The sequence below is a fragment of the Mustela putorius genome, unplaced genomic scaffold (genome assembly GCF_011764305.1).
Source record: "Mustela putorius furo isolate JIRA1106 unplaced genomic scaffold, ASM1176430v1.1 tig00003942_pilon_pilon_pilon, whole genome shotgun sequence".
Taxonomy (NCBI): domain Eukaryota; kingdom Metazoa; phylum Chordata; class Mammalia; order Carnivora; family Mustelidae; genus Mustela; species Mustela putorius.
Genome location: NW_025422087.1, coordinates 2,847,106 through 2,871,755, shown reverse-complemented (window position 1 = coordinate 2,871,755; position 24,650 = coordinate 2,847,106). Strand labels below are relative to the sequence as shown.

Here is a 24,650-nt window from a genome sequence, read left to right as displayed (position 1 = left end):
TTTATTTTCTTGCCTTGATTTCAGTAAAATCACTATACAGTTAAAATTAAGATTTTTACATAAATTACTTTTTTTTTTTATTTATTTGACAGAGAGATCACAAGTAGGCAGAGAGTCAGGCAGAGAGAGAGAGAAGCAGGCTCCCCGCTGAGCAAAGAGCCCGATGCGGGGCTCGATCCCAGGACACTGAGATCATGCCCTGAGCCAAAGGCAGCGGCTTAATCCACTGAGCCACCCAGGCGCCCCCATAAATTACTTTCTTAAAAGATTTTATTTATTTGAGAGAGAGAGAAAGTGAGAGAGAGGGGGAGAGAAATAGAGCAAGTGGGCACGAACTGGGAAGTGAGTGTCAGAGAGAGGGGGAGAAGCAGACTCCCCTGGGGGAGCGGGGATGTGGGATTGATCCTAGGATGCCGACCGAGATCATGACCTGAGTTGCAGGCAGCCATTCACGCAACTGAGCCTCTCAGATGCCCCCATAAATTATGTTCCAGGAACATAAATTTTGTCCTATTCTGTTCTAATAATCTAAAGTATTAAAAAACAGTATGTAACTGCATTTAGTGTGGGTAACATTTTAATACATTTACCAAAAGGTTAACTACCTTAATATGTTAATAACGTAAAAAGTTGAAAACCCAAGTTTTGAATGTTTTAAAATCTCCCTGCAAAATACTAAAATGATTAATGAATCAATATTGAACTTCGTGCACGTTCTATATAAACCTATACATTTGCATATACAAGTCATATGGTTTAACATTGCAAATGTCATTCAGCCTCCACGTAGAAGCCTTCCTAACACTGCACTAAATCACGGGAACCTGCAGAGCCGTGACAAGCAGGGAAACGGAAGCACAGCACTGCTGGGAAACATCTTATGGTACAGTGTATTGCATCCATGCTGGGGACATTCAACAAGCTAATGTGTCTTTTCTCTTCTAACACCTTCTGCAGCCCAGATCTTTCCTGTACGCCAAAGACATATCTGCCTGAGTCAACAGTGGCGCAACCCACCAATTTCCATTCAAGCGTCCAAGTCAAAACGCGAGGTGCATGCTTCCCGGGTTATGAATGGCACTGAGGGCCAGATACCTAGTGACAGAGCGACCTAGTGACCACGTGTGTTTGTGATATATGGGGCTACCTTCCTGCCCAGGTTCAAGGTATAATAAGCACGTAATATGCACCTCTGGGGTTATGATGAAATGTAATAATGGCAGCAGTAACTACATACCATGTGTCTTACACTCAATCCTCACAGCTCCTCTGTGTAACAGCTAGTTTACTGAGAAAGAGGCCAGGAGAAAGTAAGTAAAAGAGCCCCAAGAGCCAGTAAGTGATGGGCCTGGGAAATGAACTCTGGGGCCCAGGATCTTCGTTAACTAGCTAACTCTTACACTACGCTATTAGAAGAGATGCTCCCAACCCTCAAGAAGCTCAAGAGAGGCATTTAAGGGAAGGTTGTAATATTTTACTGTTACTGATTTGTATTCAGTTGACAAGAACTGTTGTAGTGAAGGTAACACTCCAGACCTTCTACCTCAACTTTGACATTCTTAAATCTCCACAGCTTCCATTATAGGGTGACTTCCGAGTATGGGTTACTATTCTAGAGAGATGACCAATTCAATTAACAGTTAATATGTGGGCTGACTCTTACTAGTTTAGCTCTTAGAGGAAAGCCTTATCACTCAGGTCATAAGATGCTTCACCATAGGAATGGCCTCAAAATGAAATGACCTCGGGGTGCCTGGGTGGCTCATTCACTTTGGCTGGGGTCATGGTCCCGGGGTCCTGGGATCGGGCCCTGCGTCGGGCTCCCTGCTCGGTGGGAGGCCTGCTTCTCCCTTTCCCACTTTCCCTTGCTTGTGTCCCCTCTCTCACTGTGTCTCTCTGTCAGATAAATAATCTTAAAAAAAAAAAAAAAAAGAAAAAATGAAATGACCTCATTTTCAAAGTAGTTAAGTATCTTTTACAGATACCTATTCTTCTTCTTGTTTTTGTTTGTTTGTTTGTTTTCCTATTCTTAAATCCTGATTAAGGAGCCACCTGCAGAAAATACAGGGTTCCTTTCCAGTTTATATCATAAGACCTAATTATATGTGCCATGGTAAATTTTATGTTACAGAGAAAATCAAGATCTCATACTAAAAAAACTTTGTAGAGGTGGGGTAGGGATAGTGGAGGACAAACTTAGAAAACAGTGAACTCTAACTAGAAAAGCCCATGAATTCTACCATTGCAGGAACAGCAGCATATCTTTCTGGTAGGGCAAATGTTAAGTTAAAAACTCTACACACACTGAAATATTAGTAGGGAGAAATAAATCGAAAGAATCTAAGGTCAAAATTATTACTGAATTCTTTTAATCAATGAGAGCATTTTGTTATCTCCTTAAGAGAATGGATGCTTTGAAGAACAAAACTGATGAAAAGAAAACTGCAAAAAAAAAGTGTTCTAGAAATATGGCCATGGAAGGGAGCCAACATGAGAGCAAAGAAAAACTAACACGGCTGCTGCATGACTTTGGTAAAGGAGAGGAAAACCTGGTGGAAAGCTACAAAAACCCAAACATAACATAAAATTCTAACTCTCACCAAATAGTCATTCAAAATGCAAAAAAGAAAGCAAGCCACAACAGTTGTACAAAAGAGAAAATTACAGTATAAAGTCTCTGAAGTGTGCCTGTGCAGCTTTCTTCAGGGAGGGCTAAAGTTGGCATGCCATCCTTCACTAATACGCTGCATACCAGAGAAGCCAACTCACCACAAGCGTGGTCTGTAAATCACTGTCTTAATCCAAAGGAGCTCCATTTCACACAAGTGATCTGCAGTTCTCTGCAGACTGGCCCAGACAATGCTTCCACAGCAGAAAGTCCGGTTGGCCCGCTAAAGCCTATCTCCTGCAGTTATGCAGGCAGGGCTGCGGTAATCTGCTGGAAAATCAGCTGCCCCCTCCTTGTAGGTCCTCAGTGTCTGGTTCAACACGTGACCATGAACTCTACTTAGCGCCAAGAGCCAAGGGATGGAAAAAAATGAAGACAGAAAGTTCCAGAATGTGTAGGATTTCCTAATCATTTCATGATCTTTAAAAAGTGTTTTCATTTTAAAACACACCTGCGAAACTGTTCTCTTTAAGTAGCACGGCAAGATAAAAAAATTTACCTGGTATCCATGGAATTAAGCAATTTTTAGGAATTAAATGGAAAGAAACCCTATTGATACCTCTAGTTCTTAGAAATGCAGCAATGCACAATGAATTCAGAGGAAGAGAAAGCCTGCACTTCATGGGCACGGACACTGGCTTAGTGCGTCTCTTGCCCTGGGGTCTCTTGCTGCAAGGCAGAGTCTAGCCTAAAGGGCCAAGATTCCATGAAGAGCCTGTACAAGAGCAAGAAGCCCAGAGCAGTGTGCTTTCCTCACGTCTGCACACTGTGGGCCCTGGGCCTCTTCTTTTTTTTTCCCCCTGGGCTTCCTCTTGACCGCCGTGTTCCCTTATCTTTCACACTAGGTATCAAAGAGTACTTTGAGAGATATAGTAGTTTTCCCTTCAAAACTGGCACAGTGAGTTTCTGGGAGGAAAAAAGGTACATATACACTCAGACACTGATATTTTCTACATTGGTAACTAAGTACATGAATCTACCATGTAAAAATAAATTCTTGAAACCGATCAGTATGTTCTAGACTCTTCACAAACCCTCCAGTGTTTCAAGTTGTCTTTCAGGTGCTAATTTATATAACAAGGAGCTTAAGTAAAACAGGGCAAATTCCAATCCCATTTTCCAATTTAAAAAAATTCTTGGTTATTGTACAGACAAGTGCATCGGGAGAAAAATTCCATTATTTCTATAATGTAGTAGTTAATGGAATTAGCGGTAGGCCCACAGATGAACCTAACTTTGGCAGTAGTGTCTCTCTGAGGAATACCTTTTAAGAAGTTCTAAGTACTCAGACGGCTCCCCAAACAAGACTGCCCGAACCACAGAACTATGCAAGTAAGGTTTTACACTTCCCCTTAAAGCCCCCGGAGTGGCTTCCCCTGTAGCGGGGAGAAGGTGCTGAGCTCCACCACCCCCCACCCCCAAACGCATCCCTACAGATGGTGAGATGATGGTGAGATGAGCAACCCTGGAGGGGGCACCGGAAAGGCTGTGGAGGTCCCCAAAAGGGAGGAGCGCACCAGCACGGGAGGGCTAGGAGCTACAGGAGAAAGGCCCAAAGCAGAAAAAAAGCCAATGCCAGCTCACCCAAGCTTTAGGTCCATTTGGTACCATACAAACAAGAGATCAACAGCCACAAGAATGGTTCCGTTCAGGGTGATACCAGCTAGCACAACACCCTCAAGACCCAGCGAACTATTGGAGGAGCGTTTCCTTATTCAGACCTACAAAGTACTTGCTCGTAATGACCTTAACCAAGATGGGAACTAGGAAAGCATGTTCTGGTACAGATATTTCACTATGTGTTTTACAAATCAGTGTCGTAAACGTGGTCCTGTCCGTTTATTACTGCTATGCTTTTAAGGAGCTGCACCTACTAGAGTCAGTGTGTGTATTCCTGGCATGCATGGGGGATGGAGCAGCAGCTGCCGGCTCAATGGCTGGAGTCGTGCTAGTGAAGGTTAGAACTGAGCTATACACCGAATGGGTAACCGATTGAGGCTGCAGGGGAACATTCTGAGAGAGAGACAGATCTCTCTGATTATCCAAACAGCATACTTTGGCCTGCTCCCAAAGTCTTGATGTACTCTCATGCTTACAGAAAAGGGCACTGTGTTTTCAATACAAAGGCTCAGAACCTAATTCCGCATCTCACTTGAAATATCAAACCCCCAAATTCACAATTCTCCCTTAGCATTCGCTTGAGAGAAGTAGGGCCATGTACTAAAATTCTGTATTAGTTCCAGAGAGGCCTCACATTCAGATAATTACAGGTTTTGTTTACTATAATGCGGAAGGAAAGAAACCAAAATGAAAAACTAAATAGTTATGTTTTTCTTTTTTTTTTTTTGGAAAATTTACCTCAAAATTATCAGTATTTCTCACCCCCCACCCCCAACTGAAGATGGCACGTCTCCATCATCCTGATAGGAGCTAGAAGGGGATAGACTCTACTTAGGATGTTTTCGCCCAGGATCATTGCCTTTAGAGACCAACACTGCAAAGAGCTGCACTAACCCCAGCCCAGTGCTACAGCCTATTTGCAGTCCTGTTCTGAAACACACACAGAGAGCGAACCCCGCCCAGCAAAGCCTTATGGGAAACTTGGTCCTGCCGGGATTCAGGAGTGGTCCAACTGGAATTCACTGTGTCTGGCAAATATTTCTTAAAGTAATTTGCTATGATTGCTTAATCACATAAAAACGAAAACCTACACAAAATTACCTAAATTATTAACTTCAAAGCATGAGAGATCAAAACCTTTTAATATGCAAACCCCTGTTTTATGCTGGAAAACGGAGTGGAACAGAGGGCGCCAGCTCCACCAGCCAACTGGGTGTTCTAGGGCACGTTATGACCCTTCTGAGTGTGTTTCCTTCTGTCAAATGAGATTAAGGCCTGGCTTGCTCATGCATTGTGAGGAATGAAAAAGATGAGTGGTATTAAAGGGCTTTCTTTGTACCAGTGTTTCTTGGGAGGGACAATGTAGTTCGCTTCAGGATCTGAATTTGGCAAAACAAAACATTTTTTTAATTTCAGTATCTCCTTTCATTTTTATTCTGTAAAGAATATTCATTTTTATCCCTTGTATTATTCTGTTTTGATGAAAAGTGGAAGGATTACATTGGTCCAGATAACATAAAGGAAATTCTATCTTCCTATGTAGAGCCAGAGGAAATTTCCTATATACCACATACTTGATATCAAAATAATCAGCCTGTTGGACAGAGCTAACCAAGCCCTCTGGTGAAACTGGGAGAGATTTTAAAGGGCTAACAGGAGACAGCAGAGAACCAGTTAGAAGAGAACTACCTCAAACAGCAAGGACCTGTGAAACCCATGATCAGATACAAATTATATAAAAGCTCCCCATCCTATGTATAAAAAGAAGGCCAGTGGTCGGGTTCTTGGGCTTTGCAAATAGTTCATTGCTTTCATTCTTGAACTAGGTCTTCTCCAGGCAACCGGGGCAGGTGGGTAACTTCCCAGTGAGTGTGTACACCACAAAAACAACATTCTAGATAGTTCAAGCTTTAGAGTGGGGTATCTTACCTGAAGGACCCAGACTGAATGGAATTTCCAGGTAACTGTTCTATCTTTATACCTTCCCTACTCCATCTGTTAATGCTTTCAGAGAGGGAGTATGCAGTTCTTCCTTTCTAGATCTAAATCAAGGACATGTTCAAGTCTCCATAAGAAAATGACAAAGCAGCTACCACAGAGTGGAGAAAAGGATGTGTCCTAGTCCTGACACACACTAGCTCAGTGATCCTGTGAGCTTGGTTACATATCTGTAAAATAAAGATATGTCCACTGTGCTTTTCAGAGTTGTTATGGGGATCAAATAAAACCACACATGTAATTACTTTGTAACTATAAAGCACTGAACAAATGTAAGGTATTATTTTAAGAAATTAAAAAAATGGTTATATAGTATTGATAATTGTGTGTTAACTGAAACACACATATATTATCTAAGAGTATCTATCATGTGCATAATGATTAATAGCCTAATACTTTATCTCAGTGACCCTCAGAAGAACCCTTGAAGTTACTGTTCCCTTTTCATTAGGTAACCAGGGCTGACTGTCCAAGGACAACTGTTAAAGGGTACACCTGATTCTCCCCCAGACCTTTCTGACTCTACATCCACAGTCCTTTCAGTTAACACACACCTTTAATTCACTTGATCTGTGAAGATGTTTTCTACATTTTCAGGATGGTGAAGTTCTGCTTTGGTAAAACACGGATTAAACAGTTAAAATGAACATAAAGATAAAGCCAATGAAATGTAACAATATGGAAAATGATATTTTCACAAACCAAGTATTAGTCAGTCCGTATCTGGTTTCCCAACCAGATACTCTCTAACTCATTGATTTTTTTCCATGGTTAATGAAGAGCTGGGTGCCTGGGTGGCTCAGTGGGTTAGAGCCTCTGCCTTTGGCTGAAGTCATGATCCCAGGGTCCTGGGATCGAGCCCCGCATCGGGCTCTCTGCTCACCGGGGAGCCTGCTTCCTCCTCTCTCTCTGCCTACTTGTGATCTCTCTCTCTGTGTCAAATAAATAAATAAAATCTTAAAAAAAAAAAAAGATATACGAAGAACAGCTTCATTTCCATCAGATTTTCACCTGAACTTGGAAATAAATACGAATTACTGGTCCACAGTTTTTCTCTGAAATGGAACTCTTTGTAGCATATGCTGATGAAGCTTTGTTATTTTCGTATGTACCTGAGGGAGGTAACATAGGCATCATCACAGACATGAGCAGCTGAGCCTAAGGAACCAGGCTGTCTTAGGTCATACCCACACACTAGCCACATACCCTTAGCCTGGTTACTTCTCCAGGCCTCAGTTTCCTTCCCTGTAAATGGGAAAACACTACCTTGAAGGAAGAGTAAACTGGTTTTCCCACGTGGCTAGGCCAATCAATCATCTTACTTTACAGTCACGGTTACGTGTCTGCTTGGCTATCTGCTTTTGGCTAGGGATAAGCCCAGTTGGCTTCCACCTGTCCTGGCTTGTTCTAAAGCACACTGCTCTCGGATGGGGACCAATTTATTAGAACAAGAAAATAGAAGGGAATCCTTGGCGTGCTCGTTGCAAGTCTGGGCAGCAGGCGGTGACACACCTGTAGGCTGACACTTCAAAAGACAGACATTTTGAGCAGAATGGTGTCTAATCAGACACTCCAGTTTTCTCCATCCATTTGAGAACAAAGTACGATCTTTGCCATGTAAATAAAGAAATGAACAGGAGTAAATTTGTATAACCCAGTCCAGAAGGCTGAGATTATAAAATCTGATGTACAACATAAATCCATTGCATTTACTTTGACACATAAAGAACGGGATGATTATACTCTTTATTCTTCATTTTCAGGGACTGAAGTGGTAATTGATGCTTACATTTTATATTTTATATTAAACACTTCAGAATAAAAATCCTGTTAAGTATTCCAAGCTCCAGGATTTATGCATAACTATGCAGAACAGAGTAAGCAAGCAAACCAGGATCTGAAATAATTTTAGTTATGGAATCTTAAGGACATGTGATCCTTAACTCACTGAATTCCAGTTAAAATTGATTCTGAGATCCCATTTTTAACTCAGCAAGTATGGTGATGAGAAATTAAGAGCTGGTCATGAGGATCCAAGGGAAAACTCTAAGAGTCTGCTCATCTTATGGAGGAGCTACTGTGGTAAAAAAATGGCACACCAGACGTCAAATTATAGAATGGTCCACTTATTCCTTGAAGATTCCAAGTCCAATCTTCTATGGACTTGTGACATTGTGATTTATAAGAAATAAATATTTGGTCTTTATCTGTTCCTGGCATAGCGTGCCTAAAACTCTGCAATTTCCTAAATGAAGAGAGCAATAAAGGGGTCTTTGGTTATGGAAATGAATTAGAAAGCCCCTAGGTCACTTAAAGATGAAGGCTGGGTGTCCTACCCCTCCTGACTTCTGGGGCAGGGACAAGAGCTAGAAATTAAGCTGTCATCAAAGGCCAAGGATTTGATCAATTATGCTTAAGGAAGTCTCCTTGAATACCCAAAGGACAGGGTTCAGAGAGCTTCGGATTGGTGAACAGGTAGAGATCCTTGGAGAGAGAGGATACGGAAACTGCACACCGGACCCACATACCTTACACTATGTACCTCTTCATCTAGCTGTTCTGTATCCTTTGTAAAAAACCAATAAACCGAAGAACATGTTTCTCTGAGTTCTGCGAGCTGCTCTAGCAAACTGAGTAGGGAGTTGCAGGAACCTCCAATTTATAGCCAGCAGGTTAGAAGCACAGGTGATCATTTGGACTCAGGCTTGGCATAACAAGTAGGGTGAGGCAAGGGGGCACAGTCTGTGGGACTAAGTCCCAAACCAGGGATCTCTGATTCGGGGAGAAAGTGTCAAAACGGAATTGAGTTCATTGCTTGGCACACCTGGAAGCCTTCATGGGCTCTCAGGCCATATAGAGACTGAGATTCCTGACAATTTTCCTATCAAAGTGAGCGAAGTCCATTTTCAATGGCAAAATAAAACCTAAGCAACCTTACAGAGTTCACCCGATAGATTTTATTTTGGGAAATATTACTCATCTGTGAACTCCCTAAATCTGAAACCATGCAGTAGGTATGTACTTGCAAAGCCAACAGTGGCTGTCTTGGGAGTCGGTTCTCACAAATGTAAGACGTATTCACTTGCCAATCTGGCCTTCCAGATCCAAAGCCTTACCTTCTTAGATGTGTCTAAATAACACGACCAGCTCTTTTTTGCTTAGGCGACCTTTATGGACCCACCTACCGCCTGGTAGATTCATCCATAAGAGCCACTTGGGTCCTACAGTGCAGGCCACCCCTTAATCTTTGCCTGTTTTACTCAGGAGCGTCTTTTGCCTAAATGAATTCCTAGGTTTGTCTGTCTCCTCCCTGACAATCCCAAAGCTTACAGATTATTTTAACCTTTCAAATTAAAATTAAGCTCTTAGAATATTCAATGAAAAAAAATACGGAGTCGGTCTTCTACTTACTCATCTGATAAATATTTTTTGAGCATCCACTAGGGGCCAAGGCCTCCAGATACAGCGGTGAGCATTCAGACAAAACTTCTGTCCTTGTGGAGCTTATGCGATGGTGGTGGTGACTAGGGAAGGCGGTGTGTGTGTGTATGTGTGTGTGTGTGTGTGTGTGTAAGAATAGACAGTATAGAATAGACGCAGTAAACAGGTAAATTCTATAGATGTCATAAGGCATTAAGTGCTATATAAAGAAAATGCTGAGGGTAAGAGTGTTGGAGGAGGGACCACAATTTTAAGGAAGGTGGAAGAGTTAGAAGAAATGATCCTTTCCTTCAGCAGTTCAGTAATACTTGGCTCAGGAACCAAATGAGATACATTTTGCATTCCTAGGACTTAGGACATAGCAGGACTTAAAACAGTTGCTGGAAAAAATGCCCATACTCTGTATTTTGCCAAAGCAATGCTATTTATAATAAAGGGATAGGTTTATCAGACAGCCAATCAGGAAACAGATATAGTATCTGCTATCAACAAAACAGCATACCTTAAAAGCAAACCCTTAGAATTCTATCTCAGTACCCAAAACAATAATCCTACAACTCTGGCTCCACTAGAATTCTGTGGACACAAGTTCTCCAGGATAATCAGGACCATCCTTCCAATATTCCTGTCACTGTGAAATAAAAATGTCCTTTGATCACCTTCAAGTGGTAAATATGCTACCTCTTCCTTTAGACCAATAGGAGAAATGTAGCATGGGAAAAGGTGGTAAGGGTTGGCAATCTCAAAAGCTCTTAGGGATAGGGAGAAGACGTAAATGAAACAGATTATAAAGTACAACCACCCTTATTTAGGCTAAGAGGTTAATCACTGCAACTCTTCCTCCCATCGAAGTCACAGGACAGTCATGCTTCCTTGCCTCACTCAAGAATCAATCTTTGTTTTCTTTCTTTTTCTTTCTTTCTTTATTTTCTTCCTTCCTTCCCTTTCCTCTTCTCTTTTTCTTCCTTTTTTTCCCCTTTCTTTCTCTCCTTCTCTTCTTTCCTTTCTTCTTTTAAGTAATGTCTCCGCCTATTGTGTGGCTCGAACTCAAGACCCTGAAATCAAGAGTTGCATGTTCTACTGACTGAGCCACAGGCAGGCGCCCTAAAAAATTTTTTTCTTAAAGGCTTATTACTTCAGTGGCTCTCTGAGTATGTGCACGTCAGCTGATGAGTGTACAATATAATGTCATTACAGATCCTCAAGCTTTCTCTGTTTTTCCTCCCTGTTGTGGCAGTCACACCGACACTGACATTCAATCATACACAGTCAATCATTTACTAAATAAATATTAATGGATGCCTGTATGTGCCTGAATGATTTCAAGTGCTGGGAATACAAAGGCAAACAAGGACCAAGTCATTGCCCTCAGGGAGCCTATATTCAAGTGGAGTTAGACAACAAAGAGAGAAACACAGAATACAGTGTCAGTTCGGAATGAAGCAAGTGCTGGATAGAAAATGATGTAGGTGTATGCAGGTGTACAGGTCGTTTTAGAGAAGGCAGCTGTGGTTAAGCAGTCTCTAGGATGGCCCGAAGGATCCTCACCTCCTGATAGTCACCCTTTGTATAATCCCCCCTTCAGTGTGGGCTGGACTTCATTAACTCACTTCCAACAAACAGAATTGGGCAGAAATGAATGACAGATGTCACTTCTGAGATTAAGGTGTAAAAAGACTGTAGCTTCCATCTTGAGTTCTCTACTTCCTGGATCACTTGCTCTGGGGGAAGCTGGATCCAATGGCAGGAGGCAGTCCCAAGTGAGTGAACTTGGGAGCAATCATCCACCCATCCCAGCCTCAAGAGGACTGCAGCCCAGATGACACGTTGATTGCATCCTATGAGTCAGATTTTTCCAGCTAAGCTCCAACCAGATTCTTGACCCACAGAAACTGTAAGAAATGTTTTTTCGTTTTGTTTTGTTTTCAGCACTAAGTTCTAGGACATTTTGTTATACATTAATGGATAAGTAATACAGTGGTCAAGGATGTTTCCCTGCGTAAATGACCTTGAAAAGACGCCATGTGAAGATTTAGGGGAGGAGAGTCTAGGCAAGTATAGGACAGGTGCCAAGGCTCTGGAAGGGGCACCAGCTAGGCAGATATGACAGATATGAGAAGGCCACTGGGACAGACAGTCACAGGTGATGATGTGGGAAGACAGAGACCAGTTGGTACAAGCCAGCTTTGAGGTCTCTCACGGATAATGAGACAGAACCAATACTATGAAAGCCACTATTCTAATCACCACCAATTGGCTTAAGCAATAATCAATATACAATAGTGATAGATAATATTTGAGTATTTACACTAGGAATTTGCTAAGTGCTTTATTTCACTCATTCCTCACAATAGCCCTATAAAGCTGGTTATTTTATAAATAAGGAAACTGAGGGTCAGAACTGTTAAGATACTGTCTTGTATTTACAAGTTAGAAAGTGGTGGAGCCAAGATTTAAAGCAGGCCTCTGACTTTAGAGGCCCTATCCTTCACTTCCATATAGTACTATCTTGAAAGAGAGGCCCCAGAAAGAAAGCCACTTTCACCCCTGAAAAAGGAAAACTCCAAACCCTCAACTGTTGTTTAAGCCACAAGTATAGTCTCCATCTGCTACATACTCTAGCAGTTTGATTTTCTTGTGGAATCCTTCTAATAGAATTGGTTGAGGCATTACCTACAATGTTGAGGTTTGACCCAAGTCAGCATGGTAGCCTTAGAAAAACACACAGGCAGCTCTTCTTTTTGAAATACATTAAATGTCTTATGTAACAAATATTGGAATCTACTGAGGATTAGTATTATTAGATACAATACCAATATATTCTATTGTATGCAATTTTATGCTTAGCCTGGCTTCCGGTCAATATCTTTATACGCAGCACCCAAACAGGTGGCCATCTGCTCTAGTACTTGCTTTCCCTCCTGCTTAACCTTTGTCTTGAAGCTTAGGAAAGATTATGAATGTTTTATCTTAATTTCTTTGTGAAAAGAGGAGAAACACAAATTTCTCTTTGATTTCTACCTATACTCTATAAGTAGGAATGCTATTTTAAAATATCATTCTTGAAAGCAATGGATGTAGCAGACTGATAACCTTTCATACAGGGGTCCACAAATTTGTATTTGTCCTAGGCTAGGGGAAACAAAAATAACAGAGGAGTTTTGCTTTCCAGTTTTCACTTGGAAGAAATATGAAAGAAACCAGCCTGTTTGACACAATTCATATTATAATAACATTAATAACATTGATTAAGAACATACTCAATGGGCCAGATACTGTTCTATGAACTTTGAAAATATTATCCAAATTAATAGCTATAGTATCTCTCTATCTGATCAGTATTACTGTTATCTCAATTCTACAGATGAGGAAGCCTAGGCACAAAGAGGTCAAACAGCTTGTCCAAGGTCACATAGCGAAAAACTCTACAGTCAATACCAAAACCCAGATAGTGTGATTCCAACACCACAACCTCTTAACTCATATGCTGAAGTATTCAGGACCCCAAGCACATCAATTTCCGCTCCCAAGATAGACTTTTCTTAAAAAACAAAAACAAAAAAGAAAGGAAAAAGAAAAAAGGGCCCATAAAAATCAACTCCCCTATGTATATTAGCCAACCTAAAACTCTTACAATATCCTACTGTCCCAGTAACTTGGTATTTTTTACTATATTCTTTACCATATATTACAAATGCACATACAGATTAAAGACTGCACCCTCCTTACATCACATCTGTTAGAAATGTCGCCCAATGCACTGCTGTCTTACAAAGTTTCCTTCCACTTATCCATTCTGCACCGGCAAGGGATTAAAAAAAAAAAAAAAAATTAAAAACCTTGGGGTATTCCATGGCTCAGGAATCTTTACTGGCTCCTTTACATTGGGAAAGAGAAAACGATTTATCCTGGAATACTCTATTTATTTTACAAGTCTGCCAACTTTAATACTCAGTGAGCTGCAGACTACACCCATCTTATTTGCTCTCTACCGTGCCTAGGACAGTGGCTGGCAGAGTAGGTGCTCAGGGAACAGTCCTTGTTTCACAAGCATCTCTCAGCCATCTTGGTGAGATATATATAACGTATATATTAACAAATGCATATACAGATTAAAGATAAATGATATAATTTTAGGCACAGATTAAGAACTACACACAAACACATACACACAGTGCTGAAAGTTTATTCCTTTAAAAAGGTTTGTAATTTTGCTTTTGCATTGTTGAATAATCTGTTTTTAGAAAATTCTGAGTATAGTCTCCCATGTCCTTGGTCTCTTTTATTTCTCTGCTCATGTCACCTTCTCTCAAAGGCCTTCCCTAACTACTCAATGTCTCACCCTTCCTATTTCCTATCTCCTTCTTTAACTTCCCATTTATATCACCACCTTAGATCCCATCATGTATTTATGTATTTTATATAATTGCTATTACAAAATAAACTGCTTGTGGGCCAGTTTGTTCTCGGGTATATTCCTACTACCTAAACAGTGCTTGCAGTACTATTTACGGAATGAGTATGAATGAATGAAACGTTCCCTTTGAGGAGAGCAACTTGGTTGAGGGCAGGCAGCAGCAGGATCAAGATCCAGCTCAGTGTCCCATCCCTCAACCTTCCCACTTGTAGCCCTGGATTCCCAGCCTTGTTAATGATGTGAATTCTGACCTGGATGAGGGAAGGAGAGGAGGGCGGCTGCATGCATGGACACCCAGAAGCAAGGACTGGTTGGGGAGGAGAGGAGATGGTAAATCCTGCCATACTGGTTTTGGTTGTCAGGGAGTGGTAGAAAAACAAAGGGGTCAAAGACAAGGATATGGGACCATTTTCAATGCTTCCTTTACCTTCCCTCCTACACAGACTCTGTCTCCAAGTACTGTAATTCTCATTTAGCAGTTTCTGTGTATCACCACTTGCACCCTCCTTACATCACACCTGGACTGTTAGAAATGTCGCCCAATGCACTGCTGTCTTAACAGTTTCCTCCCACTTACCCATTCTGCACCAGCAAGGGATTAAAAAAAAAAAAAATTAAAAACCTTGGGGCATTTACATTGGGAAAGAGAAAGCAATTTATCCTGGAATACTGTTTTTATTTTACAAGTCTGCCAACTTTAGTACTCAATGAGTTGCTAAAAGGCAGAGTATGCCCATCTTACTTGCTCTCTACCGTGCCTAGGACAGTGGCTGGCAGAGTAGGTGCTCATGGAACAGTCCTTGTTTCACAAGCATCTCTCACCCATTCCGGTCTGTGTTTAGCATGATACTTACTCAACATTATATGTTAGGGCACTTTATCACAAATACAATTTGTTTTCTTTGTCATGTGTATACCTGTTGTCTGCCCTCGCTCCAAAACTGTATAAGGCTTTTTATGACAGTCCAATATTATACGGTTATCTCTTCTACTTCTTAGGGCTAGTGCCCCTACTAGGATCACATTTGCTGTACAGAGATACAATAATCAAGGTACAGAAGGAAGTCATTAAAAAAAACTGCAGATCACACAGTAATTGTACCAAGACAATTTATCAAGTTTCAAAAAAAGAAGGAAAAAAAAAAACCCCAAGAATCTGAGGACAAAAGGGCTGGGCTTTGGGTCTTTGTAAGTACTTGAAAGCAGACTGGTGGATTTGGGCCCACTTCCTAGGAGCCCAGTCTGAGGGATGTTACAGAGATGGTCTCTGACTTTAAGTTATGCTAACAGAAAAGATGACTCTTCTCTAGTGATCTGGGGACTACCTACAATCTTAATGCTTCGAGGAGACAAAAAGAAGGGTGGGGAATGGTGTGCCATAGAACTTGATATGCTTTATTTCTTGAAATGCAAGACAATCTTTGATCAGAATGGTACTAAATGATCTACTTTTTATGTAGACATTTTTTTTTAAATCACTACAGATACTTTGTAGGCACCTGTGTTATACCAACTAATTAGAGCACTTACATGTTATAGCTATACGCAATTTATAAATAATTAGTTTGTAAAGTGCTCTGAAAATAGAAAGTGCTGTGCAAGTACTCAAATTAGTATATATTAAAAGCCTTTGGTATGTAATCATTTTATTTAATGATTGGCTCCTTAAAAGGCATGGTGCTTTATAGCTGAACAAGATTCCTGATTTTAAATCATTAATATTAGTTTATTTAGAGTGAAAAGCGATTAGAGAGCAAATCGGAGGTACTGATCAAGTTATTTTTCCACAGTTTATATAAATACATTTGACTCCTATTTATGTCCCTCATCCTTTTACAGAGTAATTCAGTCTTCCTCAGATTTCGCAGATTTTATGCAGGTTCTCTCCACTCACACCTGGCTCTTGGGTTATCCTGCCTGTCCTGCCCTCAGTTTTTTCCTTTCCCCCTCTGCCTTCTGAAGTTGTTCTGTCTGAACCTGTGAGTTTATGGCTACCCTAAACAGAACCGAGCCAGCAAGCCACATTATCAGTGATGAGAAATCCTCTTAAGAGCAATGAAGCCATGAGCTGGGGAGGCAGTCACCGACGGGTGCGTTTCCCACACGTACTGTTGGTAATTACTTCAGTCTACTATCATCATCCTATGTCCACTAATTAAGCTTTGCTTTCATCTCCTGAAGGTCTTGGTTTAGAGGTATTAAACTTCATTTAAATAATCCTGCTTACCATCCCCACAGGAATATTCAGAGGCAAAATTTTAGATGAGGCAAAGAAATTTTTGATCCTTTTCCACCTATCCCCGTAGATCTTCCTTACATTTTCAAGTGTGAACTTCCTTACAATGACCCTGGCTTTCCAGAGTCTCTTTCAAATCAGTTTAGAATACTCCCTACCCTAGGACTATGACTTTGCCCTTCCCTCTTCCCTGCTCCTACTAACATTTAGCTCTCCGGTGTATTTTCTTGAGTGGAAAACCCAAACTAAGCCCCTTTTTCTATACAACGAGTGCTAACGTTTAGCCTTCTCAGGCACTAAACTGACATGTCCAGTGCCCAAAAACCTCCTCGTTAATGCCAATCACCACTTTTCTGTCCTGTGCCTCATTCAACATTTCCCCTCTCTGAAAGTACTGGTTTTCCCGTAAGTCTCCTCACTGGTTGCTACTTTCATACCCAGCCTTTAATGCTGAGCTTGCCCAGGGCTTAGTCTTGGGCCAACTTCTTTTATCACACTCATTTTTATGGATTTACATCATCTTGATGGCAAGAACTCACAAAGTTTCTCTGTAGCTTAGATGTTTTTCATGGCCTCCAATTCACATATCCACTGTCTACCACATTCAGAATGGAGCTTTTGAGTTCAGTTACCTTTTCCACTTTTCAACTTATTTTTCCTCTTAAGCTTCCCATTACAGTACTTTGATCCCAAACCTAAGTGGGAATCACATTTCCCCATTGTCCACATCCAATTCTTGAGATCTGCCAATTCTATACCAATTCAGTTCTAAAATATATTTCAAATCAACCTTCTTTTGCCCATCACTAGCTTGCTGCCCTTCCAGGCTGGACGCTCTTACAGTTCTCTCAAATCATCCCTCCACGGCACTGTCCTGCCCTCAGTTTTTCCCTTTCCTCCTCTGCCTTCTGGGTATCAGGTATCATTACCATTGTACTTAAAATCAAACCCCTTACCACCCCAACTCTTCTTCCCACCGAATCCATTGCCTATGCCCTTCTTCTTGCTTACCATGCTACAGATAAGCAAATCTCTCAGTATCTTTAAATCCTCAGACTACCAGTTTTCTGCCTCAAAGACCCTTGCATAGTTAGTCCACCAAAACACAATGTCCTTTTTGCAGTTAGCTCCTTCTCTTCCTGTAATCTTTGGAAGAGCATCCCTGACTTCCATACCAAAAGGTGATTCACCTTTCATGTTTTCTATCTTGATCCTATATTTGTTTTCACAGACTTCCAAGTTAAAAAAAAAAAAAAAAAAGAATTCACTCCTATGATAATGCATGCTCTAGGAGAAGAAGGTCTGTGTCTCATTCAATACTGTTCCATCCCAGGGCCTGGTATATACCAGGTGATCAATAAATACAGAAATATATTTATCTGAAGAAGTTGAGTATAGGAATGTAGGTTCTAGGCCAGACTGGTAGAAAGAGGTCTGAGGTCTGAATGAAGTGAATAAAAGGCTACATCCCTTAACAAACGACATGGATTTAGCTAGTATTTTCTAATTGTCTACTACCTATCAGGCACCGTGCTGCAAGTCAGTATAGTGGATAGACAATATAAGCACTAACAATAGCATAGTGAATCCAAGACCAGGAAACGCAGGAGTAAAATGAAATCCAAGTGTCCAAACTAGGGTGGGAGTCTGACCTAGGAGTTCTTACCTACCCTAGGGCATAGCAGAATAAGGGTGTTCCAGGAAGATGGAACAGCAAAAACAAAGGCCCCAGAGCATAGAGTGCTGAGGGTGCCATGCTCAGATTCAAAGGCTGACAAGAGATTTAGGGTGAATTAAGAGTCAAGTTGGGGTAGAACAGATATAAGACAAGGTTGATGAGATTAACAGGGCAGTTCAGAGGCAGTTCACTAATATTTTAAGTTAAAAAAAAAAATCGTTTTCCCAACATGGAAATTTCCTTCTCCCCATCCTTATTGGAACTCTGAGCTATACTTAGATATCCACGTAAGGACTGAAGATGTTACCTGGTCATGCCAGTTTTTTATTTTATAATATAAACTCTTGACCTACTTAGGTCCTTTCTGGCAAAATATTTTGTTAGTGTCCTGAAATTAAAGCAGTAAACTGGCATCTCTCCTATAATATGCTACCACAAAGATGGAACTAGATCCTACCTAACTCTCCTGTGAAACGAGAATTCTCACAAGTTTTTCAAGTTATTCCCCACCCTTGTCCAACCTACCAGTCAGAGCAAAAGATGCAATTCTCTCATGATTTACTAAAAATAATCTAGCAAGAAGCTAAGTCCTCCTCCCACTTCCACCTTTCTTTCTTTTTTAAACTAACCACAGTCTGTCTGGAGCCATGCTCTACTGCATCTCTCCCTCTCCCCCAGTCACAGCCATGAATGTATATTCTTCTGAATTCCCTTGATCAAAGCCCTTGTCTAGGCCTCTAATTTTCTTCAAGCTTTCTTACGTTCACTTTTGGCTCAATGAAAAGAAAAATAACCAAAAACAAAAACAAAACAAAAAACCCAAACAAAAAACCCCTGACACAGTCAATCTTCCAGAAGAAGCAACAGAAACCACTCAAATTAGTTTACATAAAAGAGGGAATTTATTAGGTGAGTACAAAGGTTCTTGCGGGGATTCCAACGGCTGTAATGGGTCATAGCTAGAAGCACGCCTTTCTGAAGGACAGATCGTGTTGTGATCGCAAACTTCTACTTCTGGGTTTTGCAAGATCACGAAGAGAATATCCTAGAGGATGTCCTCCCCGTATAGTGCATAAGAGACTAGAATGTGGATTCATTTCTGCTTGCTTTTTGATCCTTATATTCCTTTATGCTGGCCTCAAACTTGTCCAGCACATGTTGGCAGACATTCATGAGCTCATTCAAGCCTCTCTGAAATGGCTCAACAGCTGGAAGAGCACCTCGAGTCTGAATGCGTAAATTAATTTTGCTCTCTGAAGGATGGGTTGTAGTGTAACCACAAAATTCCACTTCCGGGTTCTTCATGATCATGTAACGGAGAGAATTTCCTAGGGTATGGTCCTCCTCGTGCAATACAAATGTCACACAGTGTCTATCTGTTCCAGCTGCCTGGACCATTTCCAGGGCTGTCTTCCTCTCGCCTTCAGCCATTGAGGTCTTCAATCCAGATATTTTTCTACACACATATTTTTTATAAAAATGAGATCATACTGAATATGGTTTTGTAACTAGCTTTTTTTTCATTTACTGTATCACAATTGCAACAAGTCACTGTAATGCACTCCAATTACATAGGATTATTTATTTGTATTAGCCCCTTATTTTCCTGCCTCCACAGACTCTATCAATAAATATTTAATGACTGCCTCCAGTTTCGCCCTACTCCATCTGACCGTTCACATGGCCACAAGGGCACAAACATAAATGTTTGCTAAAATATTCTTTTGGCAGAATCACAAGAAAGGGACAGAACTGGGATAGGGTGGGCTCTGCTAGAGAATGAAAGGGTACTTAAAGGTATACAAAAACACAGATCTTCTTAAAAACTGGGGCTGCAGATCATCACCGTGCAGGCCCCACTATGGTTTCCATTTGCAGGAGATAAACTAGAATGGAAATTCTGCAAAGTGTCAATCAAGCAGGAGGGAGAAAGAGCTGAGCGCACGGAGGAGTGGCTTTATTAGCACTCTACCCAGTAAGTTGGGCCACAGTTACAGGGGCTTAGGCCTGACGGAACGCACCAAAACCAGCACTCGGCGAGCGGAGGCCTGGTGCGTGGCCTTACGTTAGTTTTATTTACTCCTGCTGTTCTAATTCGGGAGGGCGGTTTAGGGACTAAACTCCGGCCTCATAACTTGTGCTCCCTCCAGGACACCTAGTTGTACCGAGGCGCCTCTACTCAAACACCTCCGTATGTCCTCCCCTCCCATCCCAGGCGGGGCCCCCCTCCTCCCGCTCAGGCGCCCACTTCTCTCTCCTGTCCTTCCAGCCCGGCCCTCGCTGCCGGGCCGGGCCGTGGAGGCTGAGGCCCCGATCGGCCACCTGCCCCCCGGCCACCCGCTCCCGACGCTGGGCGCGGCCTGCTCCTCCCGCCCGCCCCCACGGCCGTTACCTCTCCAACTCCTGGTCCTCTTCCATCGCGGGGACGGCTTCCGGGATCCTCAGGTGGTGCTGGCGGATCGGAGGCGCTAACCCATACCGTGAAACGTGCGGGCGAAGCAGGAAGGAAGGAACAACAGACGGAAGGAGCCGAGGACGGAAGGAGGGAGGAGGAGCCACAGCGGCGCGCGGCGAGGCCCAGCCGCTGGGCGGGGCGTGCACGTTCCGCCGGGAGGCCCCGCCCACAGGCCGGGCTCCCGGCGCGAGGAGGGCGGTGGCCGTCTGGACTTGCTCACCTAGAGCTCCCGGAGCCAGTCCGTCCGCTGAGCTAGCGGGTACAGATGGGGTCGGTCTCCCGTCCCACCTCAAGGTCGAGACCCGCCTGTGGGCGTTTGGGTTCAGCCCTTGGCACCTCCCGCCAGGTGATGGCGAAGGGGGCGGGGCCTTACCTGCCGCCCCCAAATCATCTTTCTTCTTAGGGCGGAATCCCGCTTCTTTCAGACAAGCTTCTTGACCCTACGGGCATTGTGTTACTCCATAGAGGGACCCTCAAGCCTGGCAGGGGTGGGTGGTGGTGGTCAGGGGATGACAGGTTTAAACTATAGTTGATCAGTACACCTTGATGAATTTCACAACAGAAAAGGTTTAATTTCAGATTGTGTTTGTCATCCGGGATCTTGTAGCTGCACACCTCAAATGGGTCAAAATAAGCCTTCGTTTTTATCTTCGTAGGGAGGAGCGAGAGTTTGGAAGTAAAGTGCTCTTCTCCCTCCTGCCCCCCGTCCTTTCTCTCCTAGAATTTTTTCTACACCTGTAATACGTACGTCCTCCCTTGCTCTGGACTTCCTTTGCCTTTTACGCTTTCGGCTTAAACCTCCACACCTGCGGAGCCTCCCTCTCACCTTTGTTCCCAGGTGCCCCTGTCCCCGCCTCGGCAACCTTTCACCACCCGGACTCGCTCCCCGCCCTCCTTTTTCCTTCCTACACCTCCTCTCTCCGTCCCCCCAGGTGTTCTTCACTAAACCCCTCCTTCATCCTTCCTCAATCTCCTACTTCCCTCGTTCTTCACAGCCCGATCAGTCCTCGTCCCTCGCACCTTACCCCAGAGTCCCCTCGCCCCAGCACACCTTTATTTAGGCTTTCCTGCGCCACCTGTTCTCTTACCCCCCCACCCGATTCCCCTGGATGGTCACTGCCTCCCCCAGCTGTTCCACACTCCTCCTCACGGCGGTCCGCGGTCGGCGGTGAGCGCAGATCCACTTCTTGAGCGTGTCTTCGGCGGGGGGAATCAGGCGGGCGGCAGCGACAGCCGAGACCGGGTGGGGGAGGGCCGGCGGCGAGGGGCGGAGTGGGCTCACTCTAACCCGGGAGTGACGGCCGCAGCCTGGCCCGCCCCCTGAGCTCTCGGATAGGTGGAGCCGCTCTCTGGCCCGCCTCCTTCCCGCCCTGTGCTGCAGCCGGTTGGCCCAGGTGCGTGTCGGGTTGGGTGGCTCGGCCCCGGCGCTCGCCCCCGGGAAGGCAGCAGGGGCGGTTGAGAAGTGAAGTCTTGGCCAGAGTTTGCTTCTTGCCAGGAAATCCGCGGTGGTGGCAGCGGCTGCGGCGGTTCCCGGCGGAGCGGAGGCCGGCCGGCTCCCCGCTCCCTCAGCGGGCCGCGGAGAGCGGACCTGGCGCTGGGCTGCGGCGCTGCGAGCCGGTGCGCGCCCCGGGCGGCCGCGCTTTCCCAGTGAGTAACTTTGTCCTGCCCGCCTGGCCCCGCGCCCTGTCGCGGGTCCCGAGCAGCCGCCTCAGGTGCGGGCGTCGGCGGGGTGTGGGGCAGCGCCGTGCCGGGGGAGGCGGCCGACGTCCACGGCTCCGCTTCTCGCTCGCCCGGGCTGTGCGGGAACGTAGACCCGGACCCGCTGTGGGGCCGGCCGCGCTGGTGCGGGGAGGGAGGGACGGGCTGTCCTGAGCCGGGTGGCCGCCGCCGACCAGGCGCCTGGGAGAGGCGGGAGGCCCCCGGCTGTTACCATTTGGTGGTTCCGGCCACTGTGTTGTTGCCCTTTGCGTCGTTCGCTTTTTCCAGGAGGGGAGAGGTGGGGATGAGTTTCTTATTTCCTGTGAGTGTGTTGCAAACGAGAGGGGCACTAGCTGCCTTACATCGGATCTTGTTCTCCAGGAAAGGAAGAGGGGGATACCCTCCGTCCCAGCCTGTTGCCTCTGAATTCTCACCTTTCCCTGGAGGCTGGAGGGAAGGGAGAGCTCACGTCTTCAAGGGGGTGATTTGAAAATATGGATCTCGATTTGGAAACAGTTGCACGCAAAGCACCATCCAGGAAAGACCTCAGTCGCTTCCAAAGCTTTATGCCATATGTTTCAGACAAGGATTTCTGACATAGGTAGTGTTTCTTCTGATGTTACAGTTTGCAGTTCAGGTCGGGAATCAAGACGTTATTTTCTACGAGGAGCTACAGCACACGGAGGCTTGGGCTCTTTAAATCACAGAAACCAGAAACGAAGTCGAGTGTAAAGCATTGGCAGGAGGAGACAGTTGCGAGCTCTGGTTTATAAGAACTGCCTTCACTTTAAGAATCCACGTTCTTGCAGCAGTAGTACTTATTTGTCAATTGGCCTTCCTCCCAGGACAGATTTTTTTTTTTTTTCCTTGAGTGGAGTGTGACACAGCGCTGATGAAGTTGGATCTCAGTAGATCAATTTTATTTTCCCTGACAGATTTGATTCCCATCTCCACAACCCTTTAGAAAATGGACTTTGATCTAGTATCCTTTTGGGCCCGTCAGAGCTTTGTTGGGCCATGAAAAACAAAGTTTTGCCTTTTTAGCTTGTCCAAAACTCTGTGAGTTTTCCCAGAGGGGTAAAATGTAGGCCAAATCAGAACCAAAGTACAATAACACTACTTTTAATTTGGCCCACTTGTGTGTTAACATTCCTAATTCTGTATATTGTTTCTCTTTTCTTCTCATCAAGTTAGAAAATTTTCATTACTTATTTATTCAGCATGCACTAGAGTGCCTACTGCCTGCTGTGTGCCAGACATGGATGGCCAGGATCAGTTCTTTTCCCACTGGTGATCACAGTCTTACTTGGAAGCTGACCCATACCTGTTCCATTAGCTACCTGAAAGTAATTTGAATGAAGTGCTGTGGGGACTTAGAAAAGGGAGCATTTCTGCCTGGAGTTTGCTAGGGAGGACCTCAATTAGGCACTTCAGACGGCTGTGGAATTTTCGCAGTACATTCTAGGCAAAGGGACTAACAAGTAGGGTGTTGCATTATGAGATCCACATGTAGTTACTCTGGCCAAGGGTGCATTGTTTGGGGTTGGAATAGCACTCAGGCGTTTGTGTATTATTCATTTCAGAGCACTTAGCATTTTGCCTTGATTACAGTAGGCACTCAAATACTTATTGAATTGACTTGAACAGGAACATGGAGGATTTTGTGTGCCAAATGAAGAAATTTGGACTTTATCTACTTACGATGCAAAGCTGCTAATTTTATTTTTTATTTTTTTGAAGATTTTATTAATTTATTTTAGAGAGGGAGAGGGTTGGGGAGGCAGGTGGGGAAGGGGGAGAGAGAGGATCCCAAACCCACCTGAAGCAGAGCAGGGAGGCTTGCACTGGGCTAGATTGCGGGACTCTGAGATCATGACCTGAGCCAAAACCAAGAGCCAGATGCTCAACTGACTGTGCCACCGAGGTACCCCCAAAGCTCCTAACTTTAAATAGAATGTCATGGGGCACCCTGGGTGGCTCAGCTGGTTAAGTATCAGACTCGGTTTCTGCTCAGGGTTCTGGGATGGAGCCCAGAGGCAGGATCTGTGCTCAGTGGGGAGTCTGCTTGAGGATTCTCTCACCCTTTACAAACCCTCTCCCAGCTTGCTCATGTGAGCGCTCTGTCTCTCTTTCTCAGATAAATAAATATTTTAAAAAAAGAATAGTGCTTGGCATATAGTGAGGATTTGCTAGATGCTAGTTGTTACTCTGTGTGAAGGCAGAGGAGGTAGAGCTGATGTGGCATTGAGGAAGTATATTTGGTTAGACTAGGTAAGTGACTAGCTATGATTAATGAGAGGATGATTCCTAAGTTTTTTGACTTAAGGCGTTGGAGTGTACTGGTTAAACTGGCTGTGAAGTGAGTACAAAAGTTGAATTCCATTGCTTACCTGTAGAATTACCATCCTGAACTTTGGTTTCCTAACATTTAGGAAATGA

At 43.7% G+C, this 24,650-nt stretch overlaps 2 protein-coding genes across 4 annotated transcripts in view; one reads left to right on the top strand and one right to left on the bottom strand.

Moving 5' to 3' along the window:
- Positions 1 to 20,619, bottom strand: part of POLR1D (RNA polymerase I and III subunit D) — a 43,843-nt gene extending 23,224 nt beyond the window's left edge. The window contains exon 1 of the mRNA XM_013047003.2: positions 20,451 to 20,619. Coding sequence (XP_012902457.1) covers positions 20,451 to 20,476 — 26 coding nt within the window. The 5' untranslated portion in view covers positions 20,477 to 20,619. The remainder of the gene's footprint in view (positions 1 to 20,450) is intronic.
- Positions 20,620 to 22,030: 1,411 nt separating this feature from the next.
- Positions 22,031 to 24,650, top strand: part of LNX2 (ligand of numb-protein X 2) — an 80,756-nt gene continuing 78,136 nt past the window's right edge. For 2 of the 3 annotated variants that reach the window (XM_045069665.1, XM_045069661.1), the window contains exon 1: positions 22,031 to 22,160. The gene's annotated coding sequence lies outside the window, so the exon portion shown is untranslated. The remainder of the gene's footprint in view (positions 22,161 to 24,650) is intronic. The other variant, XM_045069662.1, reaches the window with a different exon arrangement.